At 31.3% G+C, this 18,739-nt stretch overlaps 1 protein-coding gene across 1 annotated transcript in view; it reads right to left on the reverse strand.

The window, feature by feature from the left end:
* The window catches only part of LOC132749560 (uncharacterized), a 60,942-nt gene that overhangs the window by 14,366 nt on the left and 27,837 nt on the right, over window positions 1-18,739 (reverse strand). Inside the window, exons 9-13 of the mRNA XM_060739370.1 lie at window positions 13,327-13,464; window positions 5,989-6,132; window positions 1,634-1,771; window positions 1,203-1,346; window positions 352-489 (exon numbers count right to left, since the gene is read on the reverse strand). Coding sequence (XP_060595353.1) covers window positions 352-489; window positions 1,203-1,346; window positions 1,634-1,771; window positions 5,989-6,132; window positions 13,327-13,464 — 702 coding nt within the window. The remainder of the gene's footprint in view (window positions 1-351; window positions 490-1,202; window positions 1,347-1,633; window positions 1,772-5,988; window positions 6,133-13,326; window positions 13,465-18,739) is intronic.

The following is an 18,739-nucleotide window of genomic DNA, read 5'->3' on the forward strand; positions in this document are numbered from 1 at the left end:
GTTATGTTCTTCAATCGAAATCTCCAGATACGACATTCAATTGTATTGCATATTTATGCTTCAAAATACGTCTGAAAATAATTTCAATTTTAGATTCACAACTGTATTGACATCAAAACTTTATTATCGTTATCAAACATTAGATGTTAAGAATACTTTTAACGGAATCACTTGAATAATAAAGAAAACCTACAATGAGAAAATTGCATTTACTTAAAGGCCTATGTGTTAAAAATGCAACATATCTCACGTCATATACCACACGCTTAAGCAACGTTCATTCCTCCACTTAAAACACTGTAATCAATGATCCCGAAGGACCATACTAAAATATAACGGCAACATAATTACTTTCGTTACAGGTCTTTCCTTGAAAACCTGGGTTGCACCCTTTATCACAATTGCCATTAACATACCCACAGGCATCATGTTTACAATTTGAAGGACAATTCTCCTTACATCCAATACCAAACTTCCCAGGCAAACATTCTATTAATGACATAATGAAAGAAAGTATTATATTTCGTTATGTAAAGAATAAAGTTGTTTGAATCCACAGAAGCAGTTTACTACTCAAATAACATTTTTTTAAGTTTACTCATCAGACTGAACATTATTCAAGAATAAAATATGCAAGTGCATCTAAGAAAAATGATAAAAAAATGAAATTGTTCTGTCATAATTGTGCTTGACTTTCCGTATTTCTGCTTGCATATGCAAAACTGATGATTTGTCATAAAAAGACGATGAAATGAAGATAGGAAGTAGATTTTATTTCTTGAAAAATGAATAGTCTATTTTGATTTCAACTTTGGTGGAAAACAAATTATAACAGAAAATCAATGAAAAAAATCAAAACAAAGAAAACGCACACACGCACACGCATACACGCACTTACGCACGCACCAACGCACGCGCACACACGCACACGTGCACACACACGCTCGCACGCAACATCCCCCCCCCAAAAAAAAACAAAAAAACGATAAAAAAACAAAAGAAAAACAAACAAAAAAAAGAACATTTTAAACGGTGTTGATTAGATTTGGAATTACATATGTGTGATAGATTATTTTGATTTGATATATGAAAATGAGGAAATTTGAGATATCGCGAAATGATGTTTATTTGATTTATTAAAACTGGAAAAATAAATCATGAGAGTGAAATAAAATACACATTTGTTAATTCCGTTTACTTACTTGAATCACATGTTTCACCATTCCACCCGGCCTGGCAACCATTCAAACATACTCCATCTGTATGTCTACATATATTGTTCCCCTCTTTACAATGAGTATTGCATTGATTTGCGCATTTATCACCATAGTAACCGTTATTACACTCTAAATATCATTAACAAGTAAACATTGTAAAAAATGTAAATAAATATGTAAAAAGATAAAAATGTAAATTTACATTAAAAAAACGTTAATAATAATTTTATGATAAATGTAAATATTCAACAAATGCAAACTATTCAACTGAGTAAATTGCTTAAAAAACATTGTATGGATTCATAATGTACAGCTATATGATTGTATGGAATTGAATGTTGAAGCTATCAATAACATGTTTATTATAGTAGAACACAGTCTTAAAAATATGTGGTGAAATATATAAGCTAGCTTACTTTCTTCACACTTTTGTCCTCGATAACCTGGGTTGCACCCTTCACTACAATTGCCGTTGACATGATTGCAAACACCAGTTTTGCAATTTACTGAACAATTTCTCTTACATCCTTCACCATATTTTCCAGCTAGGCACTCTATCATTACATAGAAATGGTTATAAATGTAGCTTACCTAATTTTTTATTGTAAATAATATCTATATCTGCAACATGAAACAATAATCAACGTACATGTACTTTGATTACCATAGTTTTGAAATTAATTAATAACTTTATCAATATTGCATCAAAAACCTCGTAGTAAAGACCGCCAACTGCTCTGAGCAAAAACAATATTAATTTACCAGTTATCTCATTTGTCAACTTTAGTCTTTAGGTTAACAATCTTAAAATCAAGGCCTCTATTGATTATTTTGTATGAACATTTCAAATAATATGTATTATATATTTCAAATCCTACTTTAAAAAGATGTTATAATATTTAGCCTGATGGAAAGCAGAACATAATTCTGGAGAATTTTATTATTAAGATTAAATTATCGTTTGTGTATTTTTTATTAAATGATGTATATATAATGTACGTATAATTTAATTCTTCACAAAATAAAGATTTTGAGAGCAACATTAAACCAACCTGAAATTCTTACTTTGCATTTATACCACATTCCAATTACAACAATTTTAACATCTTGTTTCATAAAAATTGCCTTAGAGCAACCAAACAGATAATAACAACAAGCTTGTGGTATAGATTGGTATGAAACGCCGTAGCTGCCTCATGTTATTACATTTCGTTTTATTTTCCCCTAAAAGCGTCTTATTATGTGTAATAGTAGTGTTGGCTTGCCAACGATTTATTAGAATCTTAAATGTCTTAACGAAGTATTACATGTTCTCTTGTCGAAACGTAGTGCTGACTTGTCTAAACACTGTCTTATTATTTCAAAACGTTATGTTATCATGTCCAAATCCGGTGTTAACATGCCTAATGGAAGTCTGAATATGTCTAACATGCACGCCATTTTTTTCGAAATAGATTTACAACATGTCTAAACACAGCCTTATTTAAATGTGGTGTTAAATTGTCTTGAAATAGTCCTATTCTGGGAAAAGTGTTATCTTGTCGGAACTTGATGTCACCTTCTTCAAATGTGATACTGGTTTGTTATGACACTGTTGTATTATGTTATACTGTCGTTTTGTCTTGTCCAAATGTGGTATTGACTTGTCTAAACACCGTTACATTTTGTCAGACTGCCATGTCATTGTGATCAAATTCGGCGTTATCTTGCCTAAAAATGTCTTTCATGTCAAAATAGCATGTTGTGTTTTCCAATGTGGTGGTAAATTGTCTAGAAATTATCTTATTATGTAAACAGTATTGCTATCTTGTCGGAACTTGATGTCAGCTTGTCAAACTCATGTCTTATCATGTCGGTTAGTAGTGATATCATTTTCAAACGTTATAATTGACTTGTGTGAGTATTGTCCTGGTTTTCTCAAACTGTTATGTTGCTTTGTATTAGGTGGTGTTATTCTTTCTTATTGTGTCAAAACATTATGCTTTATTGCCTGAAACTGTTGTTATCATGTCTAAAAAATACTGTGATATACTAGTGTTGACTTGCCAATAAATTTTGTTTGTTTATGTAAACATTATTTTATTATGTCAAACAGTATTATTGACTCGTCGAAAGATGGTATTGACATGTTTAAACACTGCCTTATTTTCTCAGATCGCCATGCTATTTTGTCCAAACTGATTTTAACATGCCTAAACACCGTCTTATTAAGTGAATAATAGTGGTATCTTTACAGATTATGGTTGAGAACTGTTAAACGCTATTTAAGTATGTCAAACTGTCACGCTATTATGTCCAAAAGCAGATTTAACTTGTCTAGATTTGCCTCATTATGTTTATTTCATTATGTACAGTTTATTTTGTCAAGGTTCGGTGTTAATTAGACTAAACATCGTTCTTTCATGGCGGTCCTTTAATGGCGAATATCATTTTTCCTTTTCTAATGTGGTGTTTACTTGTTAAAAACAGTATATTCTGTAACTACATGGGCATTGACTTTGTCACTTTTTTAAACGTCAATGTGGTTAAAATTCCAGTCCCCATTATTTAGGATAAATGCGTTTTTTCCTGTCCAAATGCGGTTTTTTTTCCCAACTTAATAATAAAAAAATATGAAAATATAAAATTAAAAAATAAAGAGACAGTTTAACAAATTCACACAGCGCTTTCTCAAGACAGAACTAAAAAAGAACAAAATAAATAATTGATATACATAATAAGACTGTTTTCTGTTTTTTTACAAGAAATCATCAAAGTTTGACAATATTGTACATGTACTTCTGTTTCACATTATAAGACATAGTTTTGACAAGTCATTACCACATTTCGACAAGATACTGCAATTTTTGACTTTACTAGACTGAGTTTTAACCAGTCAAAACCGTTTTTCGACAAAAAAGCAAACATTTTATCATAGTAAGGAATTATTTATTCAAGTCAACAACCCATTTCGGCCAGATAATGCGAATATTTGATATAACAAGACAATTCAGTAGTGTAAGTTCGCAAACTAACACTTCTATTTGACACAATAAGACAATGTTAAGGCATTTAAACACCATATCTTAACAAAATAACATAGCAGTTTGATAAAATAAAAGCTTGCTTTTGACAAGGTCAACGCCAAAATTTTCGACAAGAGAAACACTTACTGTTTTCAAAATGATCAGGGAACGTTTTTTGAACCAAAAACAGGGCTCCAACAATTTCGTTCCAAATGGCGAACTAAAGTTGAACATAATTTTGAACATTTTCAGAACAAGTAAAACAATTTTGACATTAGAACACTTTACTGTTTGAAATAATCAAAACAATTTGTTAAGAAAGTCAAAATCAATTTTGTAGAGATAAAGTCTAATGTTAGCACATAATTTAAGGGCAAATGATGATTAGACAAGTTCTGAACAAAATGTTTTATGGCAAACACAAAGTGTAATATTTCACAATAATAAGGGAAGCTTTATTAAAAGACAAAGATAAAAAGAAAAATATAATAAAAGGAGAAGGCAGCTATGGTGTTTCATCGAAAGGTATGGTATCAGTAGTTGGGGACAAATAAAAGAAAGAATTGGGACATGAAAATCGGGGATCACAGGCTTAATTCATCAAGAAATAACTATTGCATTATTTTACCACATATAAAATGTATTACCTGCTTTTTTCAATAGACAGTGACATTATATTTCAACAATTTTCAGTTACGTTATTAAGTATAATTTTCAACAGTAGCCGGACTATTTTTTTAAATGCGGATGACAAGCAACGAGAAATAAATAAATGGAAAAATGTGAAGAAAACGCATAATCGCCTTGAGTCACATATTCAAGAAATATTACGTGGACTTTTTTTCACTATGAAAAATTGTTGATGTCGTCTTTGTTGGCGTCCTAAAGGAAATCACATGACGTTACGAAGAAATATTCGGTCAAATAATATATATTTTGTTAGGTTTTACGTCGCACCAACACAGTTAAGAGCATGTGGCCACTTTCCGGTTTTATTGGAGGAAGACCTCAGGTGCATTTCCATGCATTAACTTAATGACACAAAACTACTAAAAACTATGGATTAAATTGATATTGTGTTTGTTTTGCATGTAAAATCAAACTACGCCGCTATAGAAAATATTGCAGCTAGTGTTCACTCTGTGAAATATATTTTAACCTTAAGCTGAGCTATATCTTTATAACATTATGCCGTGTCTGGTCTTCAGGAACAATAACGATGTAGACGAGTTCGATAGTCTTCCTTATATTACCTGTTACCTGGTATTTTTAAATGAACAGCTGAGTGTCGATAGTTTTTGACCGATTTTTTTTTACCACGGCCCCACAGAAATTTCGATATATATGTTTTATGCATGTCAATCAGGCGTTGTCATTAAATTTGCAATTCTCATACTTTACAATTAGTAAAGGAACAGAACGATTTTTAAGTAAACTGAATATTTACTAGAGTATGTTATAATTGGGTTTCTAACATGCATTTGGTGTAGGTTTTGTAAGTGATGAAGAAATAAGCGTGCACTGCACACATTGTGCTATAAAAGTCATAATAAAAAAAAAAAGTTTATAAATATATCTAAAACTATTTAAATAACGATTAAAATTAATCTTAATTGATCGGAATTTGCGATATTAATTTCCGTGTATATATTAGTATATCAGTGAATACAGTTTTAAACCAGTATACATAAATAAACCAAACCCATCTGAACTTAGACAATATACACTGGAAGAGAAATCTCATAAATATTGAAACGAAATATTACCTTGGTCACACAATGGTGCCTTCCATCCATCCATGCATCCATATGTGCAGTTTCCGTCAACATTGTTGCAGTGTTCATTCCCGTATTTGCAATGGTCATTGCACTTCTTAAAACAGTTCTGACCAAAATAACCACGATCACAAGCTGTATAAATAAATGAGATTGTATTTGTTTGTCAAATGTTTGCAAAAGCAGCATAATATATAATAAAAGTTATAATTAACAGTACAGAACAAAATCTCACCAAAAGTTATAATAATAATTCCAATTTTAAACGTTTCACACCTTTGAAGAAATAGGTCTTTGTTTGTTACCAGCCAAACCTGACTTTAAGATAAATTCCTTTTTAGTTTTTTTTTAAAAGATGTTTCTAAAGAAAGCTGGGTATTTTAAAAATTTCTTTGGCAGATGAATTGTCGTGGTCTTACCAACCAGTATTAAATTGGCTGTCGTGGAATATATATTAATATGCCCCAAATGGTTTCTAACAGAAGTTTTGCATGTGGATATATGAAGTGACAATTATAGTTCTGTTTATCAAATTACCAAAATTGGTGATCCAGTTTAAATTAATGAAATTATGTAGGTATATTTTATCTATTTTCAATGATTTTAATTCACAAGTGAAATCAATTAATTTTCAGCTCCGTTTGCTACAAACAGTTTCTTTAACTATGTTTAAATTTAAAACAGTATATTTGTTAGTGAAAATTAAAATATATGGAAAGATAAAGGGGAACTTTAACAGTTTAAGAAAAAAGTCTCTTTCATTTGGAAAGTGTGAAATAATTTTCTTGATAATTTTTCACTGTTGAATTTATAAAGTATGATTTTTTATTCATAAATAAGTAACCCTTCTTTAAACATAAAAAATTTAAATTTTGTTATTTAATTAACTAATTTGATATTTTAAATATTAATGTTCATGACCTGACCGCAGATATCTCAATATATGTATTGTTACGGGGAAATTTCGAATAGTCGCTTTTTATCGTATATCCTACGCCAGCTTATTTCAATTAAACATATAACTCAAATGCATCTCATGAGAATTAAAATGAGAACTTTGCTTAAAAAACCGGACTTTTCATATAGATTTAAGTAGTTCGAATATAAGTTATATCTACATTCTTCTATATTTTTTTTATTCCGGAGGGGGTCTGTTTGTTTTCACATACAGATGTAGAAAATGGTGTGTTATTTATTTAATTACAAGTTAAAATGTTTTAAGATATCTGTAAACAATTTCATGAAATTGTTTGAAACTCTAACTTGTAAGTTAGTTGCAAACTATCAAATTTTTTTACAAATACTTCATATTTCATCCAACACAATATAAAATGATCGTAACAAAATAAAATATTTGAATGCTGACATATCTGCCTGTTTAGCTCAACAAGGAAAGCATCGGGTCAGTAATGTAGGGAGTTCTCGTTTGATCATCAGGCAATGCGTTATTTCTTCGTGACATTTGGTCTAGGACATTGAGTATAGTGGTCATTTGTCTCTCATCGCTGATATAGAAATAATGCAGGAAAAGTATTCTATAAAAATCAAACAAAATGCTTAGAAATGAAAAAATCTTTAACATTATGTTAATTTTAATTATCAATGGAATTTACATTTGATACAACGTGGTTCAATCCAACCTGGTTTACATCCATTTTTACAATGTCCATTAGACTAAGTATGATTACACTTTGTGATTCCACCTGCACAATGTTGACTACACGTAAATTCACATCTTTTCTCGAAGAACCAGCTTCGCAGGCTGAGATTCACAAATAGTGTTTTAATACATTTCAGACATTTACGATTAATCCAAGTGACTATTTGTAGAAGCCTGGGCAATTCAAAATGACAATAATTAACGTTTCCTGATTTTAATGGATTAAGAAAGGGCAATTAAGATTACTTATATATATATTTTTCTTTTTCCTTTAATTTAAATTCTGCTCATTGTTCATGTCATGTAAGGTCTTCTGTTTATCCTTCACATTAAGATTTTTCAAATATGTGTATTTTAATTGTTTTGACAGATTTTCTATTAAGGTTATAAATACTAAATGGGTCAATACCAAGTTATCAAATGCACACTTATTAAGTACTGTAAAGGTTGTATGCAACTCAGCTTATATCATATGAAAAAGAAACTGTATGGACTTGATTGGACTTAGAATTTGTAGCTTGTGAAACAAATCTTAATTGAAAAGGTGAAAATCGATCCCATAAATTGACAATTATTTATCTTTGTAAAAAAACTAAACAGCACCTCTGCAAAGAATCTTTAAAAGGGAAAGTACATTGACTATAATATACATACTGTAATTAAGAATTATAATTGATGTGAGCGGTGTATATCAGCAATTTAGCAACAATTTGAAAGTGGATGTTTAGGAATTATTTACAAGGATAGTAGGCTTTAGTGATGCATTTTTTCATTTGCATGTTAACGGTAAATACAAAAAATAAGATAAATAAGAAACCCTAAAAAAAAAGCCCAAAACGGGGAAAATTAAAAATGTTACCGGCTGGGTTTTTTTTGAGCCCGGGTTAAAAAGGAACGGTATGGGGAAAATGCAAGTTACGTCCCCGCCCCCTTTGACCGGCTTTTAAACATAATTCAACAAATTTAAAAATGAAAAAGTAAAATTTTTAAAAGTAGAAACCCTCCCCCAGAAAGTGCTCATTAAGGCGGGTTTTCATGGAAATTCAATGTGACCTTTTCCCTTTCCCTTTTAAAGAAAAACAACGTTTTTTGGTCCCCAAATAATAAAAAAACGTGTTTCCCTTAAAAAAAAAAAAAAAATGGCCGGAAATTAAAAAAAATGGGAAATTTTGAAAGGGGGTGGAGGTTTTGAAGTGCGTATCACAGATAAGACGTCAAAAGAGAAATTTAAAAAGCAGGCAACATATCCTAAGGGTAATTCAACATTATTCAAGTAGGAAATATTGGAACCACCCAACTAGAAAATGCCGAAAAGTTGAAACTAAAAATACCACAATCACAACAATAATGTCGGGCTGAACGATCTTCAAGGATCGAAAATATAACATCATTTGATTAAATGTACGGGGAGACTTTTAACAGCCGCCACACGGCACAAATAACACGGATGTGATCATAAAATAGATAAATACAGAATCCCTAAAGAAAGCCCAACACGGCAAAATTGAAAAATGTTGCAGGCTCGGTTTGATTGAGCCTGTTCATGGACGTTACTGGAAAAAGTGGCAAGTTACCGTCCACGCCCCCCTAGCACCGGCTTAAGCAGAATTCAACATTTAAACATGAAATAGTAAAATTTTGAATGTAGAAACATCCGCAGATGTGTTCACAAGATACTTTGGAGAAAATTATCATTTGATCAAGTTTAAAACAATTCAGATAACATTTCAGATTCGACCCATCCATCCATCCATCCATCCATACACTCTTGTGTCTTAAATATAAGGTAAGCAGACAGATCTAGTTCAAGATTAGTAGCATTAGAGAACAACTTTAGGACTTCGCCATGGTGCATATAGTGGTGCTAATTATATGCTTAGTTTTTGTAATCTAAATTATATTGCACTATAAAGAATACAATCAAATCTAGCCTGCAACATTTTAATTTTGTCGTGTTTGGCTTTTTTCAAGAATTCTGTTTCTCAATTTCTCACTCAATGTCCCACTGCTTATCTAACAGAACCACATTGTCTAGATCATGTTATGAATGTTGGTTGTCTGATGAGAACTAAAGGTTAAGTACACAAGCAGCGTTTATCTGCAAATAAATCTGAAAATTGGATTTTAAGGTCGGAAGAAGATACCTTGTTGACATGGAGAAGGAAACGAAAGGGGGGGGGTCATGGGACTGATCATTGATCCATCCAGAGTTACTGACACTTTTCAGATTGTCAAGTCACTATCCATGACTACTGTCTGTCGACGGCAATAAGAAAGGACTGTATTCCAGACTGTATAGAATTAGAGGGCAGACACTTTGTTCTTGCATGGTACTTAAGAGTTTGAGATGGTTTACTTCACCAAAAACTTTAGAATAGCCAAGAAGTATGAGATCTGTTTGTTTGCCATTGGAAAGGTGGTTCACAAGGTAGTTACAGTTAGTTCAATGGATTTTGAATGCTTGTCGCTTAAAGTGAGTGATATAATTGGTGAGAAACTGTCTAAAATTGTTTGTTAAAAATGCTTTTTTCAGTCTTATTAATTTTGAGAGGGCATGAGTTTTTATTTCTTCTGGAGACACCTTCTGTGAATGCTATTTTTAAAGTTTTATTAGAGTGTAAAGTTATTTGGTACAAATTTACTTAGTGCATTAGGTTCATCATCATCAGCAAGATTCTGGATGTTTACATGTGATTTTTTTTTATTTCAGCTTTTATTTGAGATATTTCTTTTTTAATTTTAGCCATTTATCATGACCTGACAATTTTTTTTAGTTGTTTTTAAAAATATTTTTATAGAGTTAGTCTCTTTTATTGATTATTTTGTTTTAATAGATGTTTTCCAGGGCGAATTTGGTTAAGCCGTTATTCTTTAAGTGGGTATGAAATTAGATATCCCACCCTGAAGTGTGGTTTGAACTGGATCCAAAGGCTTTAAAACGACAGTTTTTTAGTATTTGTGATGTTCAGGTTTAAATGAAAATGTTAGTCAGTCCAGTTGGTTTTTTTAATACAATGTTCAAATACGAGACTTTTATTTGAGGAAGGTAGGCCTAAAAGATGGAGATGATAACAAAGTCTGATATACCTGGTATGATCTTGACGTTGTTTACAAGAGTGAAGTATATTTCAAGAATATTGTCATGTCGTATAGTTTCATTGACCATTTGGAAAAAGACAGATATGTCATTTTAATACTGCACGTTTTTAATTTGCTTTTCATTGGATATTCGTGACGTTTATATAATCTATACCCACAGCTGCTGTCAATGTATAAATTTATTTTATTTTCTTTACTTAAATAAATAGAGTTTGCTTTATCATGAATTCGTCATAAAGATTCTCGACAGGTTATAGGGCCGTATATAAACTGCTGTGTAAAAGATCTTTGTTACTGATAATATTCACCCGTACATATAAAAGCATTCTGACAATCTTTTTGTGCTTATAAATGAGCTGCCTGCTTAGGATGAATTCATATCGATTGTTATAAACATAATAACAATATTATTTACACAGTAACTGAGATATGTTTTATTGCAGATAAAAAATGACCGTACATTAGTAGAAATATTTTCAAAAATACACTCTGCCTTAGTAACATATTCTCAATTAGGAGATTCAGGAGTCAGACGGTTTACGCGGGAAAAGAAAATAGAACCCAAAAACAACAAAATACCAACTTTGATTTAATGCTGCGCAATACACAAATCATATATATAATCTTAAATACACGTACGTTTAGCGACATCTATTATGCAAAGAAAATTGTGTGAGAGTTACTATTATATGAACTTAAGCATGTTTAAATCCCATGTACCAATCACTTATCGTGATGTTAGGGCATTAAAAAATATAAATTAGAATACCATAAAATTTTGCACACGACTGCTCATGATATTCTGTAAAAAAGTGAAACAAGTCTTATGTTTTTGTTAAATCGTGTACTTTTGGAATTATCTCTATGGTATAAAATGATCGAGCCGTACCACTTATAGCTCTGATTGCAATTTGAAGGACACTTGAGTTCACAACATACTGTACAAATCTGTACTTTTTACCTGGCAATTATATACTTATTTTTCAGTTTATATCACATCGTATTCGTCAGGTAAAAAGTACATGTTATATTAGATAATCATAAATACCTTGTAGATGGCTTATCAAATCGGCTTCTTAATGAGACGCAAATCGACTTTTCATCTGTTCACTTTTCGGTATTTTTTAAAACTTGGCTGTGATATAATTATATTTAACAAGATTGCATTTGAAAAAATGCTATACCAGCATTATTTCAACACTAAATAGTAGGTACAAAAGTAGATTATTCCTAATACAATTGAACTTTGCCATAATGCTTTAGTATATAATTTATTTGGTGGTAAAGTCATATTTCAGCATGTAAAATGAAAGACAATTTGGAGATGTGTCTAATGTTCAGATACAAAGTCCATAGTATAATAATTGATTCAAAACAAAACTATTCTTACATCAATATTTAGGTATCACTATATTACATAGCTATATTAACATGATTAAACTTTGAAATATAGTTAAAGCTACTTTTCTTATATACAATCTTTTCAATTACCTTTTTCTGAAAACATATAAAACCTTTACGTCTGGAAATCATACATTGTCTGAATCATTATGTTCTCAAATCATTTTATTAATATCCCTGCAAAGCAAACATCTGTATTGCTAGAGGCCATGACCTTTACACTAACTACCTCCTACTGAATATTTTTTTAGAAAATTTGCATAACATGTACAAATGTATGGTAAACATTCAAATATGATTTCTTTATCTATGATTTGAAGAATAACTATTACATGTACCTGTGGAAGGGGCAATTTTGACCCCAAAGCTATAATTTGAAGAATCTTAATAGGGGCTCCCTATGAATTGTTTCCCTTTCATTATTTATTATGATTGAAGAATAGCCATGACCTGTAGTAGGGGCAATTTTGACCCAAATGCTATAATTTGAAGATTCGTAGTAAAATCTCACTATAAATTGTTTCCCTTTCATTTTTAGTTATGATTGAAGAATAACCATGAGCTATAATTTGAAGAATCCTAATAGGGGCTTACTTGACAATGTTTCATGCTAAATATCTAAGCTCACGCTTTATAATTTTAAAGATTTTTTAAATTTTTAACTATAAAACATATAAGGAAAATGCATCAATCCTGGGCGGGTTATTTTTTATTCTTTAACTATAAAACATATAAGGAAAACGGATTAATCCTGGGCGGATCCAAATTTGAGTCCAGGGATATATTTGAACAATCTTGGTAGAAGTCTACAAGGCATTAATTTGTGCAAAATATTAATGTAACATGTTGTGCTAATGCGTATTTCATAAGACCTTAAGCGATCGCGATCAAAAGACTAGATAATCCTCACATAAATTCGGTTCTGATAAAACATAATGAGTTGTCCTAATATGCATTAAATGTACATTATAGAATTTCGTATATTAAATGAAAACGGTCAGTTATTGAATCAAAGGAATAATAGTTAATAAGTAAACAATATCAGAACAATATATTTAAACGAAAATATTTTATTGACATCGTACATCTACTAATATTGTGTACATTAAGGAGAGTATACTAGTATACATATTTTATGCTATCATTCTACCTTCATAAAACAGACTTACCGTTTTTACACCTCTTTCCTTGGTAACCAGACTCGCATCCGTAAAGGCATTTGCCATCGACATTATTACAATCACCCTGGTTACAAGCTGAGGAACAATTCTTCTTACATTCTGCTCCATACTTCCCAGGTGGACATTCTATAAATTATCAAAATGTTTTCGTCATTAACAATTTATCAGACATTGCCAATATCTATTTTATCCTGCAACTGCCATGACAAACGCCCGTAAACTGTTGCATGATAAATACATTTTGATATCAGGCTAGTAACCTGATATCAAGAATAAACCGGACACATATACAACGGACCATTAAATAACTTGTATTTTCGTTTTTTATCTTTCAGCCTTTTCATATTTTGGCATTTTCTAAGTCTCGAATTAAGTTGTTGAATTTACTATTTTCATTTCGTTTCTATACGAGATAATTAAGATAGCAAATATGTATAACAAATAATTGAGTAACGTTAATCATAATTGCTTTGGATAGAACATCATCGGAACGCGGTGCAGTGCGTGATCGCCACCAATAGTCTTGCGCGGAGGCTGAACTTGGAACATGCACGGTTTAACAAAAATAAAAACTTGAATATACCAATTTTATTAACTATTTATTTGCACAAAACATCTTTTATAAAACCTTGAATGATAGCTTTACCAATAATTGACATTGATTGTACCAGAACATGCAGTTCAGACGATGGAACGGGGTGTTGCACTCTGTATTAGAAATATGAAAAGTAATGGTGTTTTAGAGATCATGTATGCTGTAATTATGGTTGTAACCACACTTAAGTGACATTTTATATATGTATATAGTTATGCTTCTAAATCAATTTTCAAACATCAAAGAATATGTAAAATTCATTCTGCAAATATTTGTTCACATTATATATAACCATTAAAATGTATGCATTTATTTCTTATTGAAAAAAATGACTTAAACTTTTAAGAAATTACATTGTTAATTACTTCCCTGTATTAAAATGAAAATGTTAATTTGGTAATATTGTTACAAATAAATGCTTTTAGGAACTTACAATATTGATAAATCTTCATTTGACCATTATAATAATGATATAAAACCTTAATAAATTGTGTTACAGGATCTTTTATCATGAGAAAATATAATGATAGTGTGATATAGCTAAAATTGGATTATTCGTTCTTCCAGTGACAGTTTTGTTTCTGGCATGCAAATATGGCAAGAAAACTCTCCTATGTATAATTTATAAGATGTCGACATTTTCACATTGCTGCAAACTGAAACAAGAGAGGTTTAACGCACGCGTAAAATGGCTGCGAAGGAATGTCCAACTGTGCACTTCATAACTTGAGAAGAGCCGAACAAATCTAGTTCTGCGCAGTTGTGAAAATTGAAATTAAAGGGGAAATTCCATTACTTCCGTCCTAGTTATCGTTTTATGCAGTGACAAGACGGATACGCGTAAGTCAATGTCATAGAGAAGGCTAAACAATTATTGTGCCAGGAATCTGACACCAAGTGTCTCATTTGTCTATAGATAGTGTTTGACACGCTTATAATGGTTTATCGTAATGCCTCGGACACTACTAAATTATATCCCGATTAAACGATATGTCTACTTTTAATAAACAAAGAATCAACAATAAATTTTAAATTTGAACAAACACATAGTTGATGAGGCACTTAGGGCATAAGACACGTTACCAAATCTATCCAACATAAGTACACGTGTGACATCGTTATGTCTGCCCAGCATAATTTCAAAAATTTAAAAAAAGAAGATATTAAATTTCTTTAAAACGAACTTGTTTTATAAATTCTCAATGTACCTGAAAAACTTCAGATGCAATGTAACAATTCTTACACCGTTGCATTTTGTCTGATGTAAAATAGTTCCCCTTTAGATGGAGACAACCGTGATTAACGCATGATTACATTTTAGTCTGGTTCGCGACATAAATCTCGGTAAACTACCTTCATTATATGAAATCAGACAGCTGCACAGTCATTTTTTGTATACGGAGAAAAGAAAACATTGTCGTTCCATTTGAAAAAAATGTAAATAAAAATGTTTTGCAACAAAGCAAGAAATTTAAAATGGGTCCCTAAATGTAAAGCTAGTGAATTGTATTGTATTTCTATTGACAACTTGAAAAATAAATCGTGCCATTCCGAAGGAATGCATGTGTCTTATTTAAAATCATGTAAGACTCGGCTGCGTTGTATGAATGACTTTCACTCACTTGCATTTGACCGAACATTGACTTTGATTATGACTATTTTTTTAACATCTTTCGTCGTTGCCGGATGACCCTGTTATTTAGAATGATTAAGAGTCTGATTCGTTTTTTGATAATAATGATTTTAACAATACCTCACGTAACTTCTATGAACTAGATTGAATGTAATATATCGATTGCGGAGGTGGAGTTTGCAAGTTTAACACTAACAACCAAGTGCGTGTGATAACTTAAAAAACAAGTATTTCAAACAAACCTCCGCCTGGGCTCCTTGCCATTGGGTTCTTGTTGCTTGGTCATATGGGGGTTGCGTTCATTGAACGCCGCCTTTCCTTGTTGATCTTGTTTATCATATTTGATATTTTAAAGTGATATCTGGTCGATATATTTAATGCAGTATTTATGCACCCTTCAAAGAAATGAGGGTATATTACTTTGCATTTGTCGGTCTGTACATCAAATGGTTTTCGAACACTTAGGCATAGGAACTTCAAAATTGGTATAAGGAAAGTTCATTACTAGTGAGTGATCCTTATAAATTTTAGGGTCAAAGGGTCGAAGGTAAAACAGTTCCGATCAATAACTTGAAAAGCCATGAGTCTTTGATCTTCAAACTTCGTAGGTGAATTGGTCTTGGTAAGGAAATGACCCCTATCGGTTTTGATGTTAAGGGGTCAAAGGTCAAGGTCATATTGAGTTTGAAGGTAAAAACAGTTCCCAATCAATAACATGATAACCCATGGGTCCTTGTCCATTAAACTTCGTAGGTGCATCGGTATGGCAATTTGATGACCCTATTGAATTTTAGGTCAAGGGATCAAGATCAAAGTTTGACCATGTAGGTCAAAACGGTTTCCGATCAATAACTTGACAACCCATAGGCCCTCAAACTGCATGGCCAGTAGATTACCCCTATTAATTTTGGGTCTAGGGTCAAAGATCAAGGTCACATTGGCCTTGTAAGTAAAAACAGTTTCCGATTAATAACTTGACAAACCATGGGCCTCTGGCCCTCAAACTTCGCAGGTAGATTGGCCTTGTCAAGTAAATGACCCCCTTTGATTTTTTGCTCAAGGGATCAAAGGTCAAGGTCATATATTCTTTAAAGGTAATAACGGTTTCCAATGAAAAACATGACAACCCATGGGCCTGTGACCCTCAAACTGCATAGGTGCATTTGTCTTGGCCAGTAAATGACCGCAATAGATTGTACGGGTCAAGGGGTAAGAGGTCAAGATCACATTGACCTCAAAGGTAAAACCGCTTTCTAATCGATATCTTAACAACTCATGGGCGCTTTATCTTCAAATTTCACAGGTGCACTGGTCTTGGTCAGTAGACAACCCCTATTGATTTAGGGGTCAAAAGTCAAAAACGCATTGACCTTGTACGTAAAAACGGTTTCGACCAATAACTCAACAACTCAAGTTGCCTTGGTTGATATGTTTCATTAAACTAAAAATGCTTTCAGTATACACATTTCAAGGTCATATATAATATAACACATTGGCTGTCATTAAAAAGGCCTATATGATTCATAAAAGTTATGCATATATAATTTGGTACTTAAGATTTGTGATAACTTTGTAATTAAACTTGCTGCACACAAACTTTACGGTCACAATTACCTAGTGACTTGTTATGACCAGTTGATAACCCCTGTTGGTTTTTTCTTCACTAGGTCAAAAGTCTGTCACAATATTCACATGACTAATTGCCTGCCGATAGGGGGCATATATGTTTTACAAACGTACCTTTATATCATAAATACTGATCATTTCTCTGCAAAGCGGAGAATGGGTATTTCATTCGTAATTTTTCAGGCTTTAAGTTCTATTTATTAATAAGATTTGTACATATTTCCGTTGTATATAAAGTGTTTAAATAAGTAAGAATACATTGATATCTAGACAAAACATAGCCAATCTAGTTCAACAATTAATGTGAGAAAGTCTTGAAAAGACTGAGACGTAGAAGGTTACAATGATGATCATCAATCGTTCATTTCTTCAAGTTTTGTACATTGTATTCTATTTAATAACAATACAGTAATACCTAAACAAAACATAATCGATTTAGTTTAAAGAAGGTTGAAATGTGCTCTAATCAATTCAAAATAAAAAAATAATGCAAATGGTGATACAAGCATGAATCTTAAGGAGCTACAGAAGTGGGCCAAAAAATACATTTTCAAAATGGCCAACATATGAATGTGACGTACATGATAGTTCTTTCAGTCATATTTTGGGACAGACCTGAAAATAACACTAAATAATCTATAAAGTCTTTCCTTAACAAAACTTAAATGTTTTTAAAAATTTGGCAGAATACTTTTTCAGAATTTAGGATGGCGTCCAATATGGCCGCCTTTTTTATACAAAAATAATATATTTTATAGTATGGTTTGCTGTACAAATTACGTTTTTTTTTCGATAAAAAAAATGTTATCAGATAAAAGCATATTAAATGTAAACAATAATATAGGTCAAGCTTTTTAAGCATTTTGTCCAAAATAAATATGAAGAGATATTAAAGAAAAAGTGCGAATTTTGCATATTTGCATAGATGGATTTCTACAGCTACATGTATAAACAAAATAAGGAGAACTAATGAAAGCAGCAGTGGGTGTAAAGTGAATGATTTAATGCTCATTGCACTTTTGTTTAAAGGGAAAATTAACTAATTACCTTTGAAATACAGTTAGTTTATAATTCAAATCATCAATAACGTTTTCTTTTTGTCAAAGCGATTTGAATTTAAAGAAGTAACGATTACCAACATTTGTTTTCATTTCTTTTAGAAAATATGATTTGTCCTTGATTCGAGTTTACGTAAGTCTTAGTTGAATGCAAATTGAATAAGATTAAAAGAAACCTTTAAGATATTTCTTAAATGACAAATGAATATGATTAAATACATAATTAATATCTATATTCCTTCAGAGAAAAATCATTTAACTTTAGAATAATGAATAACAAGATTTATTTTCATTTTTTATAAGTTGAGGTTTTTGTATTTCAAATTAGTCAAGTAAATCCATTTTGACCAAATGTTTGACCGTGATAAAAGAGGATATTGAATGAGTGTAGATTCAATTCAAGTTAAATAAAATTTATATTATTCGAGCCTCTAGCAAGCATATGTTTTTTGGCAATTTCAATAAATTCCGTAATGAAGCTAAACGAAT

This window comes from Ruditapes philippinarum, unplaced genomic scaffold (genome assembly GCF_026571515.1).
Source record: "Ruditapes philippinarum isolate M1 unplaced genomic scaffold, ASM2657151v2 ctg656_1_1_1_1, whole genome shotgun sequence".
Taxonomy (NCBI): domain Eukaryota; kingdom Metazoa; phylum Mollusca; class Bivalvia; order Venerida; family Veneridae; genus Ruditapes; species Ruditapes philippinarum.